The 22,873-nt window shown below is 50.7% G+C and overlaps 1 protein-coding gene across 3 annotated transcripts in view; it reads left to right on the top strand.

The window, feature by feature from the left end:
* The window catches only part of PCDH1 (protocadherin 1), a 105,491-nt gene extending 87,240 nt beyond the window's left edge, over positions 1-18,251 (top strand). For 2 of the 3 annotated variants that reach the window (XM_054985153.1, XM_054985154.1), the window contains exon 5: positions 14,105-18,251. In XM_054985153.1, the coding sequence (XP_054841128.1) occupies positions 14,105-14,490 (386 nt within the window). In that variant the 3' untranslated portion in view covers positions 14,491-18,251. Of the gene's footprint in view, positions 1-8,895; positions 8,941-14,104 lie in introns of all 3 variants that reach the window. The other variant, XM_054985155.1, reaches the window with a different exon arrangement.
* Positions 18,252-22,873: the final 4,622 nt, after the last annotated feature.

Raw genomic sequence — 22,873 nt, 5'->3', positions numbered from 1 at the left:
CAGCAGCGCATTCTGAATCAGTCACCCTGTGGAGTGGGGGAGCTCCTGGGGCCACCACAGCCTACGTGATGACATCACTTCCTGGAAGTGACATGATTGCATGGTCCTGGGAGTGTGCATGGTCCTGGGATTGCATGGTCCTGGGAGTGTGCGTGCACACAAAGCACACACATATGGTAACCAGTGAGTTCTGCCACCTCTTTTCCCAGAAAAAAAGCCCTGGGTGGGAGATATATGTGTAGTGCATTACAATAGTCAAGTCTTCATGTTACCATAGTGACCAGATCAGGTGGCCAGATTCGCCATGGCGAGGTAGGGGGCCATCTTCCAGGCTAGAGTGAGGTCGCAGAAAGCATTTCTTGCAGCTGCCTTAACTTGCTTTTCTAGCAGTAGCACTGGATCCAGGATAATGCCTAGTCTTTTAACCGAGTCTGCAAAGGTCAGATGAACTCCGTTGAAATTGGGGGATACAGTGTCCTTCAGGATTTCCGCCTTCCCAACGAGCATCACTTCCGTCTTGTCTGGGTTCAATTTCAATTTGTTTTTGGCCATTTTGACCATAACTGTTTGACCACCACTGCATCCTGTGGTGATTTAGATGCAGAAGCAATCGTCTGCAGGTCCCGAACTCCCGAGCTCAAGCGATCCGCCGGCCTCAGCCTCCTGTGGTTAGACTAGGATTAGATAGTGGGATAAAGATTTGGGTGTCATCTGCATATTGATGGCATCTTACTACATAGCTGCGAATAAGTTCTCCTAAAGTCTTTACATAGAGGTTGAATAACATGGGAGATAGGATTGTGCCGTGTGGAACCATGCAAGATAATTCCCATTCTGGAGATAACTTATCTCCAACGGCAACCCTTTGAGTCCGTTCCAAGAGAAATAATTTAAACCAGGCCAAGGCAGAATCTTTGATGTCCACTTCTGTCTCCAAATGCCTCAACAGGATGGCCTGGTCCACTGTGTCAGAGGCTGCAGATAGATCCAGGAGGAGCAATAACAAAGCATGGCCTTTGTCTATCTTCAGACAGAGATCAGAAACTCTGCAGAACGTGGTTATTGGCCCAGGATTTAGCATCTCCAGACATTCACCATTATCTTTAAAGTATCTGGCCTTACGCTTGTGAAGACAGGAGGACCTCAAAAGTCTGTTGCTAAACAAGGTGCTTGTTGGTCTACGGAGAAGCTTCAATGCCCTGTGAAGTTTTTCTTCTTCCTTAAGATGAGCAAAACCAAATAAATTATGTGAATTGCATGCAGATCTGTCTCAATGTGTGCCCTTCTGCAGAACAAGCAATTTCTTGGCACTAGAGTTGATAGGTCAAGCCTGGCAGCCAATGGGAGGGTTGGGAAAAGGAAGTACGCATTTGACATTGGCGACATGACTACGTCACTTAGGGTACAACCCAGAAGTAACAAAGGATAGCTCTAGGAATAGAAAGAAACACTATGGTGTTATGTCATCACTTCCTGCTCTGAAACAGTATAGAAGAGCAAGAGTCCAATAGCAGAGACTAACAAAATTTGTGGTAGATTTCTTCAGATACAGCTAGAATGCAAGCCCATCTGTCCTTATATCTTGGGAGAGTGGAATGATTACAGAATCCGAACGACAATACCCAGTGAATGACAATAGCACCCGTAATTGGATAGGGTGGGGTATGCAGAGGGGTGGTGGGTGTGTGGAGAAATCACCATCGGTAATAAGAAAGAAAGCCTGGGTCTCAATTCAGTCCAGGTGGATGCATTGCCTTGAGTTGCCTTATCAGTTGCAATTCAGCAGTCTTTCTAATCTCCCTTTGAAATTACTCTGCAGGATAACTGCTGCTAGAAGTTAAAAAGTTCCCCCGCTGGTTTTTGAATGTTGTGGTTTCTGATGTCAGATGTACGTGGCATCTGAAATCACTCCCCAAGGTGTAAGGACAGATGGACTCACATTCTAGCTGTATCTGAAGTGAGCTGTGACTCACAAAAGCTCATCCCCTACCACAATTTTTGTTAGTCTTAGAAGTGCTATTAGACTCTTGGTCTTTTCTGCTGCTACAGACAAACTAACAGGGCTTCCCATCTTGTTCTGAAACAGGGAGTGACCCCCACATGCTCTTCTCCTCATTTCCCCCCTCCCCGGTGCTCCTTTGAGGGAGGGTGGGGGCAGGGAGAATCCTTAGGGGGTCCCCAGCCATTGCTGGGTGAATGGCACAACATAACCCCGCTTGCACCCCTGTGGTGAGCCTAGCCAGAGCTCAAGCCTCCTGTCCGCATTTGAGAATGATAAAAAAATGAAATGAAACTTAAGTGGATTTGATTTAAACACAAAACACATTTTAAAATTATTTGGAATTCAACGGATCAGGAGGCTGCTGGTTGACTTGGGCAGATTTCTAAGAAAAACGAACGAATTGCGACGACGGAGTCTTGCTATGAAAATTTCACAAGCTGAGACTGAAGTTAGTGCTTTTATTTCAAAACTTGCCAGCAATGTATTAGGTGATGATCAGCTGCTGGGAAGATGTTAATCCCTGGCAAAAATGCTGTTCTAGGGGGAGGTCGGCAAGAATTCAGATGAGAGTCCAGGGAACCAAATGGGAGCCACCCTTCCGAGCACGTCCCACTCCTTCTGTGGTGCAGGAGCACAAATACAGGCTTGAAGTAAGCCGCGTGATCCAGTACCTTGGATGGCTTGTGAACAGCCACAAATTAATGCCTCTCTACCCTCTTAAAGCCAGCAATTAAATAATGCTCTAGTGAGGTCTGTTTAGCAACAGTGGAATGGGAAGAAGAGAAGCTCTGAAGTGACCCCTTGGGAATCATTTCATACAGATCAAAATAAATAAATCTTGGAAATAGTTGGGGCCTCTTTCAGTTAATGAGATTAAAACATCTAATTGAAGGAGATAGAATTACGTAAAGATTCAGGAATTTAGAAGAAAGAATAATCCATTTCCTTTATTCCAATATTTCCAATAGAGAAAGTGGGTACAAAAGAAGCTCAAAGGAGCTTGCTTCAGGGAAGAGTAACAATGTGGGGGGGAAATTGCTCTGAGGTCAAAGAAAAAACACTTTCGGGACTGTGTAAGGTGCTAATTGTTATTGTGAATAAAATAATAATGAGAATTGTTTAAATTGAATCAGGATTTAAGTAGAGGATATAGCAAGGTTCAAGTCCAGTAGAACAGATAACATTTTGATTGATGTAGAGCATTGCCAGCCCCCCCTTACCTCAAAAGTAGGGGACGGGGGTGGGGTTGCTGGCAGCCGCAGGGACCCAATCCATGTTCTTGCACATGCTCCAGAAGACCCGATGAAGTCACTTCTGGTTGAAAACCGGAAGCCATGGGGTCTCAGCAGGGGCAAAATCAGCCCATCTTTGGGGCCAATTTGGCCCCACTGAGACCCCGTAGCATAGTGTTTTCATCCTGAAGTGTGCCGTGAGGGCCTCGGGAGCATGTGCATGCACCATTTTGCTGCATGCTCCAGTGGCTCCCAGCTCGTCTCCCCCGTTTCTTTCTTCACTGCTGAGCAAGGCCAGGGGACAAAAGGTGGGGGTGGGGTATTTCCTGCCCATCCATGTAAAGACAATGATATGAATGTATTTGGAGGCTAGACCTCCAGATAACAAAGGACTGGCATCGAGTATTGTGTATGTAAACTATCATCGGGTTATGGGAAGCCCAGCAAGGGGCTTTCAAGGCAAGTGAGAAGCAGGGGTGGTTGGTTTGCCAGTGCCTCCCTCTGCAGAGTCTTCCTTGGAGGTCCCCCATTGCAATACTTACTGACCCTGCGTAGCTTCCAAGATGTGATGACATGCGGTTGTACCATGCCACCTCCTCTCCCGGAGTCTAGTATTAGAGAAGACGGTAGAAATTACTGGAATTTTTGTGTAAGTAGTAGTGATCCTGGGCTATTGGAAAGAGTTAGGTTCAAAACAAGATCTTGAACGAATGCATATTCAACTCACAGCTTCTAGGATTTGAATTGAATGGTATGGGACAAAAAGCGAGATCCCATCAAATGACCAAAGGCAGCAGGAAAGCCTGTCATTTTACAATTGTCAGGAACTTGCATAAATGCATATCTAAGAAATACAGGGATGACCGGATGAAATAGATGGGAGGGTCAGAAATGCTTAACTCCTTTCCCCCAACAGGGTAAAGGACAAGAGTTATAGGCTTAAAGTATGTATTGAGCAGACTGAAGTTTAGAAGTGGGCTTGCCAATCTCCAGGTGGATCCTGGAATTCTCCTAGAATTCCAACTGATTTCCAGACTGCAGGAATCGGTCCCCCTTGAATAATACTCAATGCAATACTGTATAGTCCACCAAGTAGTAGTTTCTAATTTCATACACTAGAGAAGTGCAACGTGCAAGTATATGTATAGTATTTAACAATATTATAGTATTGCAAATTTCCACATATAAAGCACACTCCAATCAATATAAATATTCTAGGACAGTAACAACAATATATTGATTGGAGTGTGCTTTATATGTGGAAACTTGAATTACTATATTATTGTTAAATACTATATATACATACTTGCACGTTGCATTTCTCTAGTGTATGAAATTAGAAACTGCTACTTGGTGGACTATACAGTATTGCATTGAGTATTATTCAAGGGGGACCGGCTTCTGTAGAGCTTTGCAGTCTTCCCTTTTGCCTCTTTATTGCCTGATGCAGAAATCAATTCCCCTGGAGAAAATGGCCACTTTGTCTGGTGAACTCTGTGGCATCACACCCTTGGTGAGCTCCATCTCTCTCCAAGCTCTGTCCTTCCGAGGCTTTACTCTCAAATCGCCAGGAATTTCTCAACCCAGAGTTGGCAACCCTATTTGGAAGCTTAGTTGCAGAATTCATTTGTACATTCAGCCTGTCCTCCAATGAACTCATGGTGGCATATATGGCTGTCTCTTCTAGAGGCTGGTCCTCACAACAACCGTGCCAGGTAGGTTAAACTGAGAGGGCCTGGCCCAGAGTGCCCCAGCACTTCTTTGGGATAAATGGTACTTTTCTTCATTCTCCAGATTGCCTCCCATACGCTTCCCGTATTCTGCACAGTGAAAGGTGGCATCTACTGCAGAATCCATTCTCCCCGCCCCCCCCCCCCGAGGTTTCTGAGTTTTTTCTCCCTTTGCATGTACCCCGATGTTTTTTTCACAGCCAAGTCAAAAGACTTGTTTGAAGCACAGAAGGTTTTCTTCATTTTAAGCCCTACCGTTCGCCCTCCCCTTTATCCCCCTGTGTCCTGATTGGTTGGACAGCAATGTGTAACCACACCCTTTCTCCCTCCCCCCTCGGCCCTCATCCTTTAAAAATATATATAATGGTGTCATTGTTTGTTACATATTGTGTGTGCACGCTAACTTCGGCACTATGAGGCAAATTATCTTCTCACCCACACAAGCTATTTAGAATGACATTTTATGCAGTAGTCCCTGTGTTTCCTGTATTTTTTGGTCCAGTTTTTCTCCCTGGTTTAAAAAAACAAATGTAAACAAAAACGTTGCAACACCAAAAGCCAGAAGTCTTGAATGCGCACATATATCCGAACGTGTAAAGAAACCCGCACAAGTTTCTCCTTGCCTCCTCAGCCTAGCGCATTGAATGCCTGGCCGACACCCTGCGGATGTACACAACCTTTCAGAGAGGAGATTCTTATGCATTGTAGCAACCAGGCAAAGAAGGAAAGCGCCGTGAAAAACTAACTAACTAACTAATTAACTAACTAATACAGGAATATAGAGAACCTTAAAGCCACTAAAGTGAAAATAATTTCAAATTATATAATACATTAGACATACACTAGACTGCCGAACAATAACTCAAAGGCTACAGAAAGTCACCAAGATAACAACACTGAGGTCACATACAGTTATCAGTCCGCATTACGAAGCGCAAAGTGTTATGTAAATAGTACAAAGTGACCAATGCTATAAATTATTAAGTGACAGTGCCTTGAGTTACAAGAAATTCCAAGTAATTTTACAAAAAAATTGGAAATTTTTGAAAATGCAAAATGATAATGAGAACAAAATATATGGAAATGTCCATCAATCCAACATGGTTGTTGAAAGAGTAGCTGCAACGGGGACACTAGTATCTCCGTCCCGTTTCTGTAATCCTTCTTCTTGGCAATTACTGCACTACAAGAAATAATTCATATGAAAAAACAATAATATAATGTAAATCCACTATAAGTAAATTACAAAGACTTGCATCAGAAATCACAATTCAGAAATGAAGAGCGTTCCCAGTCCATCTCAAGCAAGCATCTTGTCAGCCATAAAATGTCTTAGGGGCCTTTGAAGCTTCTGCTGGGCTCCTCTGAGCCTTGCGCCCTCTCTCTGGAGCTTCTGCTCTTGGCCCCGGGCAGTCAGCGGCAAAATGGCCCGACCCTGCAAACTGCAAGCAGAGGCTCCGTTTCAAGCGCCGCTGGGAGAAGGCTTCTGGAGTGCTTCCTCTCTCGTGCCCTAGCATCTGAGGGGGGGGGGTCTGCGCTGACCCACTTGGTGCTGCATCCGCAGTAGCTTGACCACCTGGTCCCGATTATCGAGTTGAATCCATCCCAGCAGGGTCCAGGGGTTATCTTGTACAAACGCCTTGGCCACCAAGTCTGAATTCAGGCCCGCCCAGAAGAATGCGATATTTCCTCCCTCAGTCCAGTCTCTCACTTTGGCTGCATATTGTCAGAATTACATGGCTTATTCTCGCATGGGACGGGTGCCCTCTCACATCCGTTTCTGCTCGGTCCTCACCCTCTTCTCCTCAAGTGGGTCTTTGAACTGCTCTCTTAAGGCTCGGATGAGCACCTCCAAGCTCCACAGTTCTGGGGTGCGGGCCCCATACAGGGTCACATACCACTTTGCCGCTGGGCCCCCCAACCGCAAGCCCAAGTAACTCACTCAGCTAGCTTCATTGGGGAAGGTCGGGCCCCACTCTCGGAAGAATTCCATTGCCTGGACTAGGAAGAAACCTAGTTCCTCAGGATCCCCCTGAAACCAGGCATCCAGCTTACGCTACCCCTGTGGCTGAGGTGCATGTGCCACTGGCACGTCTCGTTGTCCTGGGACTGGACCTGGCACGCTGCCGTCGGGAAGGGGTCCCGCAGGTAGCCCAGGTTGCAGCAGGATTTGCATTATCTCCTGGAAGCCGTCCAGTAGTTCTCCCAGTCCTTCTTAAATGTCATCTATCTCCCCCAAGAGGGCACGCATCTCCTTGGTAATATCTTGGGGGGGGGGCCCTCAGGCTTATCCAGATCTTCAGGCTCCCCTTTTGTTGAGCCAGCACCGTCTCCTCCCAGCTCATCGTCTCCTGGGGTGGTCTGCGCCTCCTCCAGCATGGTAGCGGGGTTGCTCACACTCAGTTCGAACAGCTTACCCCTTCACCTCACTTTCTTCTCTCGGCTTCAGCAGCTGTCAGGCCCCAGCAGTGCCCATTCCCAGGGGGTAGTAGTCAGCCAGTTCAGGTATTTGGCCCCCGACTTGGCACGTGCCCCTAACCCTTTTGGCACTTTGCCTCCGGAGCCCCGTGGTTGCACTGGGCTGGGTGGTAGTCCCTCTGGCATCTCATGAGCTCCCTTATCCACTTCATCTGGCATGGCATAGGTAGTGAAGGTCAGGACTCTGGTTCCAAGGTTACTTTTAGTACTTCAGCCAAAATGACAGGTCTTGCCAGGTATTTCTCCCCAAGCCCTTCACTGCATCACTCATGTGTATGAGTTAAAGTTACTTTATTGAAGAAGAATACTAGTATCAGGATGGTCAGACAGGATAAGTGGCTGAAGTGACTCAAGGCAGCAAAGCAAGGTTAATTATAGGACAAAGTCCCTGCCCCACCCAGTGGGAAAGAAAGTCGATTAGGGTTTTGGTGCACTGATCCAGGGAGCCAGGAGAGAGGGGAGGAGGGAAAGGATGAGCTCTGCTCAATCTCTTAGGAGGTTGGTGCAGTCTCTGCAGGAACTTCAAGGCCGTGTTCACAGGCCGCCCAGGAAATGGTAACCAAAACACCTGCAAGATAAGCAGCTAACAACCAGTCAGCAAAACAGGTTCCCTCTGCATGTTCTCAGAGGAACACTACACTCTGCAGCAAGAAATCCATAACCCATGCCAGATATGCTGGCAGCGTTTCTGACAAAGTATAGCAGTAGTGATCAGAATTTAAAGAAAACCAGCTGTGGGGAAAACCCTACTGCACACATTTAAAGGAGCAGAGCAGTATACCCAACCAAAACAAATAATTCTTCTGTGATTTATTTCCGTGATTCTCTCAGTTGGTTTAGCAACCAGGCAAAGGACAATTTGTAAGCCAGGTGTCTGCTGTGCAGATGTGTCTATTATAATAGTGCTTAGTGTTGATGTAGTGGAAGCTAGGGTGGCTATCCCCATCTGGCAGGAGTGGTGCAGAAGTGGAGAGAGAATGACTTGCCCCCCCCCGCCCCCCACCCCAGGAGATCATAGCAAAGACACGTTTTGAACACGGCTCTTCCTGTCTCGTAGCTTCAATTGAGCCAGCCTCTTAGGGCACTTTTTGTGTAACTCAAGCCCACTTTCCCCAGTCCAGAGATGGCTGCGTAAGGAGGAGGAGAAACCTCGGTAGGGAATGTGAAGGGGAAAGGAAACCTATCAAAGGCAGACGGAGGCCAGAATGTCCCAGTGCACCCCTGGCCAGGGGGTGGGGTGGGGAGTCAGCATTGCTGGGAACAGCCAAGAGATGATCTGGGGGGAGGGGATAGCCCCTTTCCTTGCTGTGTGGCCTTGTGGTGCCCAAGATCTTGGGGACAGCTGGGTGGATCGGGGTACCTGATGGGATGACATGGGTGGACGGAACCCCGAGGGGGCTGGGGGGGGCTGCATGCTGAGTGACCCTCTCCTCCTTTTTCTGCTCCTCATTAGTGTCCCCTGAGCGGAGCAGACTGTGAATGGGGGCTCTGCACTCAGGTATGTGTGCGCGGCTTCCCAGGGGACTGCAGGGGCTGAGGAGCTCCCCCACAGGGGGAGGCTGGGGGGGGGCAGCAAGGGAGGACTCAGGAGGTGGAGCCCCAGTTGAGCAGCATGGGGAGTGCAATGGGTGGGGGGTCAAGCATTGCAGGAGAAATTGGGAGCAGGTGAGAAGGTGAGCTAATGAGAAGGGTGGGGAGTGCGTGCAAGGGGCGGGTGCTCCTGCTCAGACTCATCCAGATGCTTTCATTGCTGCATGGAGAGCTTGGGAGTTCATGCACACTGGCAGAGCTGGTGCTGCAAGGAAAATTAGAGAGTGGCTGATTATTCCCTGCTACCTCCATGCCTGGCATTGGCTCCTTTGCCCTTGGTTGGGAAGTCTCTGTCCTGAAACAAACTTCTGCAGAAGAGAGGCAGCGAGAGGCCCAGGCAGTGGCTGAGCCCAGGAGGGCATAATGCTCCTCTTGGTCACAGAATCTGTGACCATGCAGAGCTGGGCATTCCAAAAGGGTACGCATAACTGCCACCGCTTGTGAGCAAACCTTTGGGGCGTAATAGAGCCACTGGATGTTTCCCAGAGTGGCACTTGGGGATTCATCGCAAACAGAGACCGTGTCTATGGGGTGTCTGTGGGGTGAGAGCTTGGAGTGCGGCAGAGACTTGAGAGCAGGGGAGGAATAAAGAAAATGAGCACAGGGCGCGTTTCAGCAATGGAGGAGAGAGTTTGACCTGCCCCAAGGCCCATCTGGGGCCAGAATGAGTTTCCAAACTGTGTGTTCTGCACATGGCTTCACTTGGTGCTTGCTTGGGGGCAGAAGATGCATCCCTGAAGCGTACATGCGCATGTCTTTGGCTCCTGATGCGCACCGTCCCTTAGGCTTTCCTCAGGATGGGACCTCTTTGCTGAAGATGCGGCAGTTCCTCAGCCGTCTTTTGTATCTGGGAAAATGCGGCTCTTCCCACCCACCCCTCATGGCCATAAAAAGTGGCTTTGCAAGGGGCCAAGCCCTCTTTTAAGAGCTGCTCGAGATGAATGGAGTGCAACAGGGATCCATGCTGAATGCTTCCCCCCCTCCCCCCGAACGACTTGTGGTTTATTTTATTACGACCATTTTACATACTTGCTTGCACGCTCCCTGTTTTATAGTCCAGCACAAAAAGGCCCTGCCCAATAAGGCTACCCTGAGAATATGTGTAGACCACACTTGACAGAATGGGGAGGGGGTACTCCGATCTGTTTATTTTTTAGCTTATAACAATTAAACATCTATTTTGCTTAATTCTACATCCTCGGGTGATGGGAGGAAGCAAGGAGGTCTTTGGGCACTGAAGCTCCAGCCTTGGCTGTTGGAACCCTTTGGGCCAAACCTCACACGTTCTCCAGGATTGCTTCTCCACGGCGATTTCTTTGGTAAACTTCAGGTACAGTTTTAGGTACAGGAGGCCCTAACTCAGGTCAGGACCCTCACGTGAAGGAATTGGGAGTTTAACTCTTCCCCTTCCACACATGCGCACCATTTTCTTTAACACACATTTTGGTGCCAGTGGATCGGGAGAGGCCTAAAACTGCCTTGCGGTCACGAAAGCCCAGGTCCAAGCCGGTCCTTCTGGGAATGCTGTTTACAGAAATGAAAACCACAGCAGAGATCTGGTTCCAGATCTTCCAGTGTCTAGTCTGGCTTGGCCCTAAATCAGCCACGCTTCTGGCTTTTGGTGTTTCGCCACGAGTTTTCTGCACATTTTCATAACTCAGTCAATGTGAGTGATTTTAGCAGGTTTTGTCACAAAGCCCTTGGCTGGGCCACCCTGTCATTTTATGAACATTTAATTGAACTGGGTTCTTCAGTTCTGCATTTTCCTTCTCCTTCACTAGAGCATTTGTCTAACCCGATTCTTCCTAGAGCCAAACTTCAAGTGACAGGGCCGCTGGTCCATCTTAGGCTACTGAGGCCATTTGAGAAGCATTTGTAGTTCTTTTAAAATTGCTGCAAGGCCCTGATCCGGAGCGGGTGCCAGGTGCAGTGGCCCCAAGAGCTCTTCCCGCCCCCATGCCTTTTCAGTGCCCCCATCAGCCCCCCCCCCATTGCTGTTCAAACACCTGAAAATGTCCAGGGGGGGGAGAATCAAGGACTCCTGGGGCCACAGCTCAGGCGCCCCAGATCCGAGCCTTGCGGGAGCTTTAAGAGACCCACAGATCCTTCTAAAATGGCGACAGCACCACAGGGTGGATCCCTGGCCACGGCTGCTCTTAGTTTGGCTCTTGCAAGGATTCCCTCTTGCAGGCCCTGCTTTCTCCTCTGCAGCAGGGCTGCCTTCCCCAGCCCTCCAAAGCCAGCAGAAGCGACGTGGCTGAGGCAGGCTGTGAGAAACAGGGTGGCAAGACCTCGGCAGCCTCCTGCTCAGGTGCCTTCCTGCCTTTTGATCTGGAGGAGACGCTGTTCTCCGGTGGAAAGCTGGTCCTGTTCCATTTACTTATTTATTTTTATTTATATATTAGATTTTTAGTCTGCCCTCCCCACCAGGCGGGCTCAGGACGGAATACAACATTTCCATTTACATACAATACAATTTAAACACTTAACGTTATATAAATAATACATTAAAACACATTCTACAATAAAACATTCTCTTTAGATGGCGACTATAAAATGACAATAAAATGCTGCTTTTCGACCTGGCCCATGTATAGGGTGGTGGGCAGATCTTTTATGTGGCCGGCGGGGCCACACAACCTGTCTAGTCATGATGGCGGCAGGCCTATCCCTGGATCTCCGCTGGGGTTGGAGACTGGTTAAAAGCAACTGTGGGATTCAAACTGGGGTTAAGCTGTAGGGGGACAGGTTAAAGCCGGCTCCTTGCTGGTTTCCCAGTGGTAACCACCACCACCACCACCCCACTGCCTTTTGCCGTTCACGTGAGCAGTTCCAAGTACAGTGGACAACATGAGGGAAGGGGTTAAATGGCATCAACCCTTTTCTTGGTGTCATTTTTCCGCCCCCAATTGCTTTTAAGCCTAAAAACCTGTAAAGGGTCCGTTGGGTGATCAAGGATCACTGCAGTGGCGATTCTATCTTAGTTCTAAAAGACGCTGTGGGAAATGTGACGGGCCTTGAAAATCCAAGCCCCCTCCCCCAGCAACTTGGATGCCCCTGTGCAAAATGGGTGGGGATAAGGACTCTGCTGTATCGGTGAAAAGGACCCAAGCCCCTCCCCATTCGTCTGGGGTGCCTCAAATGCTAATTTGGTGGGATGAAGATAGAGGAAGGCAGAGTCTGAGAGCCGGCAGGGTCCTGGTATGGAAGGACTAGCCGAAAGAAGTGGCACCCCCCGCCCATGCACACAGACACCCCCTCAGAAGCACGGTGCGTGGTGGGCAGGTTCCTCGAGGCATCCTTCCCACGTACTCTCAGCCGTCACCCCAGTCCGGGCTCGGAATCCAGCTTAGCAGCCCCATTTATGGAAGCAGGAGGGCTGGGCTCCCGGTGCTCTGGGGTAGGCAAAGACAAGCTTTTCTTTTCTTGGTGGTTTCACCCCTTATAATGCGGCCAGGCCAAGTTTGCCAGTAGGTCTGAACTGACCTCTGAGGATTTCGGGAAGGAGGCATAGCATTGCGGCCAGAGCGTTTGTCCAGGAAGGACGCAGAAGAACGGCTTCCGCTGGCTTTGCCACTGTCATGTCCTCATCCGTCAGGTTTTTTGCGTGATACCTTTCTGTTGTGGTTTTTTTAAAGAGAGAGAGAGAGAGAGGACATTATGCAGTAAATATGTTCAAAGTCTTGGACTGAGGGAAGACATTCCAGACACTGAATCTAATAAACTGCCCTCCCCTCCACGCACAGCATCTCTCGCCTGAGCTGTGGCAGTGCAGAGGGTGTGACTGGAGGTGCTGCAAGGTCTGGCTCAGTTTGGGGGCAGAAAATCTTCAGGTCTTGGGGCGGGGGGGGGGAAGTGTTAAGTCTCAGGGGGAGCAGCCAGAAGCAAGGAGGGGCAACCCAGCAGGGCCCCTTCCGAGCCCTCATTCACAGGAGTGACCGACACCCCTTTCAGTCTCTTTCAGGCGTGTTCAGTCTTATCCACTCTCTGTGAGGAAAAGCAAGAGCCAAGCTACAAGTGACGCCTGACACAGGTTGGACACTTGTCAGCTTCCCTCAAGTTATGATGGGAAATGTAGGCGTCCTGGTTTTACAGCTTGGCTCTCCATTACAGCTGTAAGACCAGGATGCCTACATTTCCCATCAAAACTTGAGGGAAGCTGACAAGTGTCCAACCTGTGTCAGGTGTCACTTGTAGCTTGGCTCTTAGAGTGAGATAGCAACCAAAGCATAACAACTCTCTTTGCAAAGACGCAGGAAAGAGGGCATCCATTTTGCTCTGCAAAGGTGGTTGAGATCCCTTCTTTTTTTTAGCAGCTCTGAAATGAACGGGACCCAGCGGCTCCAGGCCCTGCCCCCTGCCCTGAGCTCTGAGGCTCTCCAGCTCGGGTCTGTTTCAGGAGACGGCAGCCCTCTCCAGGCTGGCAAGAGTTGGCACTGAGCTGCTGTGCACAGCAAGACAGGCAGGCAGGCTTCTGTCGTCCCGGCTGGGCTTCGGGCCTGTTCACACATGCAGGAGAACGAAGCAGCAGGCCCCGGAAGTGGCCGAGTGGAGGGTGCCAGTTTAGAGGGAGGCCGAGAGAGGTGATGTTCCCTCTCCGTAAATGCCACCCCACACACGTTGGAAAATGGCCATGTGAGGGGGAAGGGTTCTCGCCCAGGTCGCTCCGTGCCTGTGGATGTGTTTTTACATAGAAGAATGTTTTCCAAAACGTGTTCCCTCATCTGTAGTCCACTCCGTCACCTCAGGCTTCGAGCACCTCATTCCTACCGGATTATTTATGCTACCGTTCTTTCACTGGGCAGCAGAGATCAGCCTTGCTCTTGTGGACTAGTGCATTGTGTGTCTCTCTAGTGCCCAGTCGTGGTCCCTCTCCGTTGGGAAAGGCAGCCTGGCCATAGTACAAAGAGGGGAAAGATCGAGGGAGTTTGTCAGGGTGTGTTCTCCCAGCATGCTTTGCTTTGAGCACCCCCCCCCCCCCAGCTTAGCCTAGTTACTGTCGATGCCCGCGGCCTGTGCCAATGTGTCTTAACCGCTCTCCTTTCCCCCTTCCCTCTTTTTGCCATGTGTAGATCTCCGGCCTTTGCCTGACGTAGCCATGACAGGAACCTGCACGCGGGAATGCACAGAGTTTGGCCACTCTGACACCTGCTGGATGCCAGGACAGTCCTCTCCGAACCGGAGGCCCAAGAACGCCCTCAAACTCTCCACATTTGTGCCTTATCAAGACCGAGGGAGTCAAGAGCAAGTCGGGAACGGCAGCCCCAGACTCTCAGAAGAGCGCAGCACCAAAATGGCTAACCTCCGTCTGCTCCCCACATACAGTGCCTTCTCCAACAGTAGCCATGAGCCCTGCAAGGACTCCCCGCTGGAGGAAATCCCTCTCACCCAGACCTCAGACTTCCAGGCAGCCACCACACCCTCCTCCCAAACCGTCAAGCGGGAGATCTATCTGTGAGACTGGGGGGGTGGGGCAAGAAAGGTGTCTGCAAAACATACCGCTGAGGCCAGTGTCTGGAAGATGAAGGGATTTGTCAAACTGTGATGCTTTATCGTTTGTGTCAGCAGTTCTGAGCCTACTGGGTGAGAAGGCCTTGCCCAGTCGCTGGTCACAGAGACCCCCTTGGCAGGACATTGCTCCTGGGACAAGAGAACTGGCAGCATCCCGAAAGAGCCGGCTCTGGAACGGGGGACCCGAGTGCGGAGGGCGCAGCCCGTGGCTTCAGGGCAGGGGTGGGGGGGAAGGGCTTAGTTACCAAAGGTCCATGCAGACTGCTGGGTGGAGTCCGTCGGGCGCAGGGCTGGGGGCACCTGGCACAGGGGGAGGGGGGCTGCCTCTGTCGTTACTGTAGACTCCTGTAAATACGAAACTTAGGAATGACGTTTGCGTCCTGCCTGATCAAAACTTTTACCGTCCTTGAGAACAAAAAGACATTGAAACAAACAAAAGAAAAACCACAGGGAGCAATTCCAGTTGGAAGCGTTTGCCACACAGAAGAGCACATGGGAGCCTGTGCTGCCAGCCAGCCCCGCCCCTCGCCTTCCACAGTGTAAATAGAGAAGGGGCGCTGGCTGGGGGGGACTGGGGGCCTTCGGGAGCTTGGGAGCCCCGAGCTCTTTCCGGACTGCAGCAACTCTTCTTTGTCTGGTGTAGGGGAGCCCTAGAGCGGGTTGCGGCGGCTTTCAGCTGGTCCTCGTGAGCCTCTGCCCCGTAGGTGGTGGAACTGGGTCAGTCGGAAAGAGGGAGGAGACGGCCCCCTGCTCCCCAGTAGCCCTGGCATCTCACCTGGGGCAGGGCATGCCCAGGGCCTCTCTGGGCCCCAGTGCCATGATTCTGGCCTTTGATTTGTCTGCCTGTAAGCCACCATTGCCTTTGTGAAATGGAGCTTTGACTCAGGGTTGCACTGGGGCCCCAGGGCCTCTGTATGCTGGAGTCACCCCCCTCCCTCCCTCCCTCCCCCAGAAGAGGCCAGGGCCAGCCTCAAGGGCTCCAGTAACTCTCTTCCAGTGCCAGAGTACCAGACTTCCGGAGCTGCCTTTGGGTGTCGCAGTTCCAGCAGGGCCCCCGAGAACAAGAGAGCAGCACTTGGCGTGATCAGCTCAAGTCGGGCACAGCAGGGCTCCTTCTCCTTTGGCCGGTGATGGGCCAGCCCAGTGAGCTACTTCTTGCGTCACTCTTAGCTGTCCTGATGCCATGCTCCCAGCGCCCGTGGTGGCCCCTTCCTTGCAGCCTGCCCTCCTTGCCCAGCGGTGCTGTGGGGCCTCATTCCAATTCCCTGTGGCCCTGGAAAAGGCAGATTTCTCTCCCACCGCCCCCAGGACCCATTGGTACCCTCTCCAGCCTGAGGGCTCTGCTCTCTACCCACCTGGACAACTGATGCTGGTAAGGCTCAGCCTGTTTCTCCAGGTGCCAGCAGACCCTGGCTCTGGTTCTTCCGATGCCCGTAGGGCCTGGCCCCTTTCCCCTATGTTGCCATGGGTCTTCCCGGCAGTTGGCCATCAGCTTTCCTGCGGTGTCTCTGTTCAGCTTTCTCTGTTGCATGGGTCTGATGAAGAGGGGAGGGGGCGTAGCGCATTGTATCAACAGGTGTGCTCCTGCTTGCCTCTTGCAATACAGTTGTGTCAGTATGTGTTGGGGGTCTGGAGTCCAGCTGGTGGGCAAAACAGGAGGGGAGGGGAGGGGAGGGAGGGGAGGGAGGATGAGGGCGAGCTGTCCAGGAACAGCTCAACTCATCCCAGAGCAACTGCAGAAGACCAAGGCAAGAGTTGGAAGCTCCGTGCCCGTTTTGTCACTTGGCGGCCCCTGCCCCTGCCGTGCACCCTCTCAGCTGGGGTGGTCTGGGGTGCAGCAGAGAACAGGTGGCACAGGTGCCCACGGTGGTACAGAGGATCAAGGGCCCAGATCCCTGTCCCAGTTGTCTCCCCCTCGGTGTCTTGCACTGTGCGTGAGAGCAAAGGGCTTTCCTCTCCTGCCCGTGACACTCTCTGCAGCTTGGGGGGGTGGGGGGGGTGGCAAGCCCAGTGAGCACGCGCCAGCTGCGGAGGACTCGCCTCCTAACGGCCGGTGCTTCCCACACTCATTTTGGGGTGGACGCTTTGGCCTGATGGTCAGGGGCTTCCATCCGCTCTGCCATTAAGGAATAAGGCTACAAACTATGTCATACACTGTCTGATGTAGACACTTCGAAGTGCCACTGTGAGGTGGGGGGGCAGGACCCTCCGGCCTGTTGCTCCTTCCCTGCTGCGGAAGGCCAGGAAGGCAGACAAAGGCCAAAACTGAACCCCAGGTAGGATCACAGCCTTTTGTGTTTCATAGAATAGGCCTAAGAAAGATGGCGTTAACACAAGCCTGTTGGCCACAGGGCTGGTGGCAGCCAGGCAGGCCCGGCCCAGCCCAGCCCAGCCGTGCCCATCGCTCTGGGCACTGTGAGGGTGGCCTTGGCCCCAACACCCCTTGGGACAGGGCATGCAGGGAAGGTTGCCAATTCTGACTTGGGAAATGCCGGGGGCGGGGGGGAGGTAGAGATGTGATTCCACAGAGTCTGTCCTCTAAAGCTGCCCTTCCCTTCGGGAAAAAGATCTTTATAATTGGGAGATCAGTTATATTTCGGGGAGAACTCCAGACCCCACCTGGAGGGGGGCATCCCTCCATGCAGTTGCCCAGGCAGGTGAGGCACACTTCTTCCCCTGCTAGCTAGTCCACAGCCAGCCAGCGAAGCTCGGTGTGAGAGGGGGTGACAGGTTGGGTTAAGCCACAGGGTACTGGATACTAGCTGCTATCCCAGGAAAGAGAGGAAACTTTCAGGAACTTTCCCCTGGATTTAGCCTCGCTCCACGGGAGTAGAAGCAAGGTGGTTGGAAGGAGGAAAGGGGCTGTAGCACTTGCTTCGTCAGAGGAGAGTGTGTCAGGCTATTGCAGCCCCTGTGTATGAGAAAAGAGGGGAGAACGCCACTGAAGAGAGGTTTCTGAAGTGGGTGGCAGTGGTGCCCCCGCTATTTTGCCATGGGGTGGGTTGGGGGGCATTCGTCAAAGGCCAAGGTCCCACCCAGAGAAGCCTCGTTTTGCACAATTCAAAGCCAGAAGGAGAGATCCTACATGCACAGGGGTGGGGGTGGGGTGGGGGGGAGGGCTGCTGGAAGGGTCCTGCCTAGACAAGCACACGGACGGGCACCTGAGTGCTGCACTAGGACAAGCCGGGGTAAAACCAAAGGCCAGCTGCGTGTGGGGACAGAGCCGAGCAACCCCTTTGTAGCTCTTCGTGTTGGTTCTATTTATACAAGATTTCAGTTCCTTGCTTGTGATGCCTTGTTTTTTGTACAGTTTTATGTACATGCAGGTGTAGCTTTTTCTAAAAGGAGAAATCCTACGGCAGAGTACAAAGTACCCAACTATTTTTCAGATGGTGACCTGTGTGTAGGCGCTGCTGCCTCTCTCTCTCTCTCTCTCTCTCTCTCTCTCTCTCTCACTATGGTTGTATTGCTCTCCACTGGGAAGGCTTTGGGCCCTGGGGTGGGGTGGGGTGGGGTGGGGTGGGGTTGGCCCTTCCCAGGGGCCCAGGAGCACAAATGATTGATTCCCTTGTAATCCTTTCTGTTTGGAGCCGTGAGCATGACGCCTCGTGAGCCCTGTTCCGTTCTCTTCCCTTCTGTTGGTTTGCTGAGCTGTCAGATGATGAATTCCACTGTAATTAACCCTCCCAAAGCTTTACAATAAAAGTGTGAAAACCTTCTGGCCGAACCTAATTTATTGTCCCTGCAGACTGGCAAGCACTGGAGGGGGGGGGGAATGTGCTTCAGCCCCAGTGACTCGGGGGAGGCCCCTCCCTCTCCTCTGGAGTTTTACTCTTCTTCCCTACTCTTTCAGCCAGACCAACTTGGCAAAAGAACAGATGAAACACACAACAAATGTTATTTCATTGGGGGCAGCAACAAAATTGAATTAATCAAGTATGATAATACTATTTTTTTTAAAAAAAAATAATTGTGCAGCCCTTTAGAATTTTCCAAGTGCTAAATGATTATTGTGTAGAATCCTTGCAACAATCCTATAAGTTGCTGTCCATATGAAGGTTCTGTAAATGTGCTGTAAATCTTTGTCTCCACGAACCCCTTCAGCCCATAGAAGCGTGGGGGCCTCCCCGCGCTGGAGCAGAGAGTGGGGGCCCACAGTCGTGCTGGGCCTCAGAGGTGCTCAGATACCTCAGATGTAGCCCCACCTTCTCCCTCAGAGAAAAGGCTGCTGGTGGGGGTGGCAAGCACTCATTTTGGATGCCCCCCCCCGGGCAAGCCAAACGGGCAGCCTCCCAGTCCCTATGTTGCTCGTGGGGGGCTGAATTTGAGAGGGGGCTTGTCTGAAACCCCAAGGAGTCCGTGGTGGAGTGGAGCCTCGGCCTCTTCAGGTCTTGCCCACTCAGGGCTGCCCCAGGTGTCAATACTGTAGAGCTCTGGCTATACTGTATACAAAACTCAAGTTGGAATACATTTTCTTGGCTATAAATGCAAGTGATTGTAATGGAACTAATTTCCGAGGTGAAGGTCCGGAGAGCCCCAACCTCTTTAAAAGCCAAACTGGCTGGTTTTGAAAGATGACTCACATGCCTTCCAGAGACACCAAAGGACAGCTTTGATGGTTCAAGTGCGTGAAGGTTGTTCCCAGGGCTTTTTTTCTGGGAAAAGAGGAGGTGGAACTCAGTGGGTTGCCCTCGGGAGAAAATGGTCACATGGCTGGTGGCCCCGCCCCCTGATCTCCAGGTGGAGGCAGCCAGCAGGGCATTGTGGGTGGAGCAGCAGGGAAGACCTCGGAGGACCCTAGCTCGGGAAGCTAAGCAATGCCCACCATGGGCAAGAGTTTTGAGATGGGGTAAAATGCAGCCGTCTGATTCTGCGGACAACGGAAGCCGAGCCCTGCCCGCCGTGCTGTTTCCCGTCCCCTGTGACCCCCGTCTGGAGTACTTTGTCACTCCACTGATCAATTATTTCACCGCTGATTTTTTTTCACTTTTTGCCTGGGCATGTGTGTGGCAATCTACTCTTTAACATTTATTTAGTATTTTATTACTGTGACTTACCTCGTAACAACCTCGTGAGACTGATTAACTGTTATTTCCATTTTACAGATGGTAAATTCAGGCTGAGGGTGACTCAGAGGAGCAGATTGCATGGAGCTTAGTAGCTTTCTACAGCAACAATTTCAGCCGAATCCTGGATCCCACCCACTTCTGCCAAAGTGCCAGTACAGAGCCGTTCGTTGACAACTCTGTACTAATATTGCTCAGTGATTTATTTTATCCTTCTAAAGTCCAGACCTCTAGGCCACAGGAAACTTCAAGTTGGAATGTTAGTTGTGCATTGAACCCAATACTAGTCAAATTCTTTGCCAGGAAATTATGCAGAGTTCCAGTGATTGTTAACGACGACAATACTACTTAATCATTCTTATCATTCTACAGGAGTGCTCACGGGTCTTCATAGACATGACCGTTTTTCCTTTTGATGAGGGATGCTTTGATTTTTTGCAATTTATTTATTTATTTGTCTGATTCGATTGACAGCCTACTCTCCCCGCAAGCTCAGAGCGGATAGCTGGCTCAGGACAGAGAAGGTGTTCAAAAATTGGCCATTTCCTCTTGAACTGAGCACTTCACGTGAACAGCGAGTCAGATCCTGTGGACCTGTTCTGCTAACTGCCACTCTTTCTTACTACACATAGAGCTTTCCACTGTAGAAGAGTCTCTTGCTGCAGAAGGCCGTTTTGGTTGTCGGGGGGGAAGCACCACCATCAACAGGAAGGATTCCACCTACGCGGGTATTTGCGCTGTGGCAGCTGGCTGGGCAGCCACGGTTGCCATGTCCTCTGATATCATGGCCATGAGGCCGTCGCGGGTTCTGGACTGCCTTCGCTGCTTTGCATCTGCACAGCTGAGTGCAGTCATCACCTGTAGTCATCATAGGAACACATTTGCACATTGTTCCGAGAGGGATCTCTCTCTTTTTCTATGTGTGTGCCTGTGTGTTTATGCGTTTGCATGTGTGTGTGAGAGAGAGAGAGAGTGAGAAATTGGTGAGTGAGTGTTAAGGATCAAAACTACAGTTCCCAGGCAGCAGTGTAAGAGTACCAAAGTATTTGCAAGTCAATTTAGAGCACTTTGATAAATACAAACATAAGCTCAGCTTTGGCTATCAGGCCGACACAATGGCCAGGCAGCAATTTTAGGGAGGCAAAACACACAGCTGTCCTTCACATATGCACACCAAAAGGTTCAGGTCAACCAAGAAGAGCATCCCTTCTGTAAGTTCATAGCTTTTTCTTGGGGGGGGGTGGGGGTGGGAGGTGAATGGGTTGGGGAGAGGAACAGAGACAGTGATGTGAATGCAGTTGGAGAAGGCGGGTGTGCAAAACAGTGCAGAAGGATCTGAAGTGTTCCAAACCCCCCCTCCCATTTTTCCAGTGTTTGAAGGGATTACTTCATAATCTGTGAATCAAACAAAGGCTTGTTAATGAGCAAGTCCCAGCTGGCAGCAACCTTTGAAGGCTCAACAGAGGCTGTTGGGTAGTCTGGAGGATGGGCCGAGTGTGAGCCAGCCCTGTCACCTGGACGGCAGGGAGGCAGGTAGCCAGGGCCACGCTGGCCCCATCAGCTGAGCAGGGCCCCCTCCTCTAAACAGGCCTGGAGCAATGCACGGAGCCATGGGAAAGGAGGGGGGGCTGCCTGCTCTTTTCTTGTCCTGTTGTACTAGGTGGCCTTGATGTCCATCACAAATCAGTCACTAACTGAAGGAACCTACTCTTGGCCCCTCAAAGAGGCAGTCTTCCCACTGCTTAACAAGCCATCCTTGGGTGGCTTTCTTCTCGGATTGTAGGGCTGTGTCATAATAAACAGCTCCAAGCGGTACCTTGGTAAGGGTCAAGGACTGTAGGCCAGGCTATTGGCTACTGTCTGTGCTCCTCTGGGTAGTTCCGCATCGCTAAAGATGTCATCTTAATTACTTAGACTTTAATTCAGAAAAGTTTCATCCATATGTTTGACTTTATGCTAGTTTTCAAATTTGTTGCTACCACTCCCTATCCGTATCTGTTTTCTCTGAATGCTGCAACTGTTGATCACGTTGTATTTTTGCTCTGTGGATGTTGTAGCTATTGATTATATTGTATTTACTTAAAGTGTGTAACCTGCCTCGAATCTCAGCCAAAAAGGTGGACTGTAAATGAACGACAACAACCATAATAATCCCCCCTTGTGAAGCCAGTCTTCTGTTGCCACAAGGATCTGATTGGCTTTCTGCGCCCCCCTCTTTGGTGCGTTGGAACTGCAGCCGAGAGCTGCAGTCGTATGGAACTGCAGCCGAGAGCGCTCTGCTTGCCTGCCACTGCCAGCCCGTTCACCAGCTCCTGTGTTGCTCTGCTGTTGTGAAGTCACCGTCAAGCTCCCTGGCCTGCCCTGGGGTGGGGACTTCATTCTCAACCTGACCGGGGGGGGGGGCTTTGACTGATTCCCTTGCACATTCCTTGTGCAGGGGGGCGCAGTCTGAGCCATGGAAGCCCCTGGAACTCAGGAGTGGAACCTGCATGGAATGACGCACATTCCAGTAACTGCCCGTGTCTCCTGTTTCTGGGGACGTCTACTTGCCCACTTGTAAAAGGGGAAAAGGTTGTTTAGACCTTGCCTTGTTCTTACGTCTGCAACAGAAGTGCCGTCAAGACAGCCAAGTCCAGCAAGGGGCTTTCAAGGCAGGTGAGTGGCAGAGGCGGCTTGCCCGTGCCTTCCTCGGCAGGGTCTTTCTTGGCAGTCCCCCTTCAAGTGCTGACCCTGCTTAGTTACAAGATCTTACAAGACCTTCCCTCCTCACTTGCTTTTGGACCAAAAGAGACACTTGATGTAACTGAAACACATCTAAATGTGAAATTCTGTTTCCTGACCACTGAGCAGTGGACTTTACTAGCTGTAACCGCGCCCAAAGCAGCCAGTGCCACAGAAAGAAGCTAGTTTAATGTGGAATCAATTCATTTTCTTCTGTGAAGACCTGCCTAAATCTCTCCTGGCATGACAATGGGTCAGTTTTTGTCTAATTTAATTTATTAGATTTGTATTCCACCCTCCCCATGACTGCAGGCTCAGGGCGGATCACAATTTACACACAAAGTTAAAATTACATCAGATAGTTCATACCATTTAAGACCATACATTAAAAACATCCAAAAATTAAGATACATAAATATATACATATATATACACATATACACAGCATCACAGTAAAATGCACTATACATAGGCACAGGGCACAGCCCTTTAGTCCGCCCCAGAGCATTAAGAAGTATTCAACAGAGAGATGTCACCACTGGG

Source organism: Eublepharis macularius, chromosome 7 (genome assembly GCF_028583425.1).
Source record: "Eublepharis macularius isolate TG4126 chromosome 7, MPM_Emac_v1.0, whole genome shotgun sequence".
NCBI lineage: Eukaryota > Metazoa > Chordata > Lepidosauria > Squamata > Eublepharidae > Eublepharis > Eublepharis macularius.
Note: the sequence above shows the minus strand (reverse complement) of the source record. Positions and strands in the feature narration are given on the sequence as shown.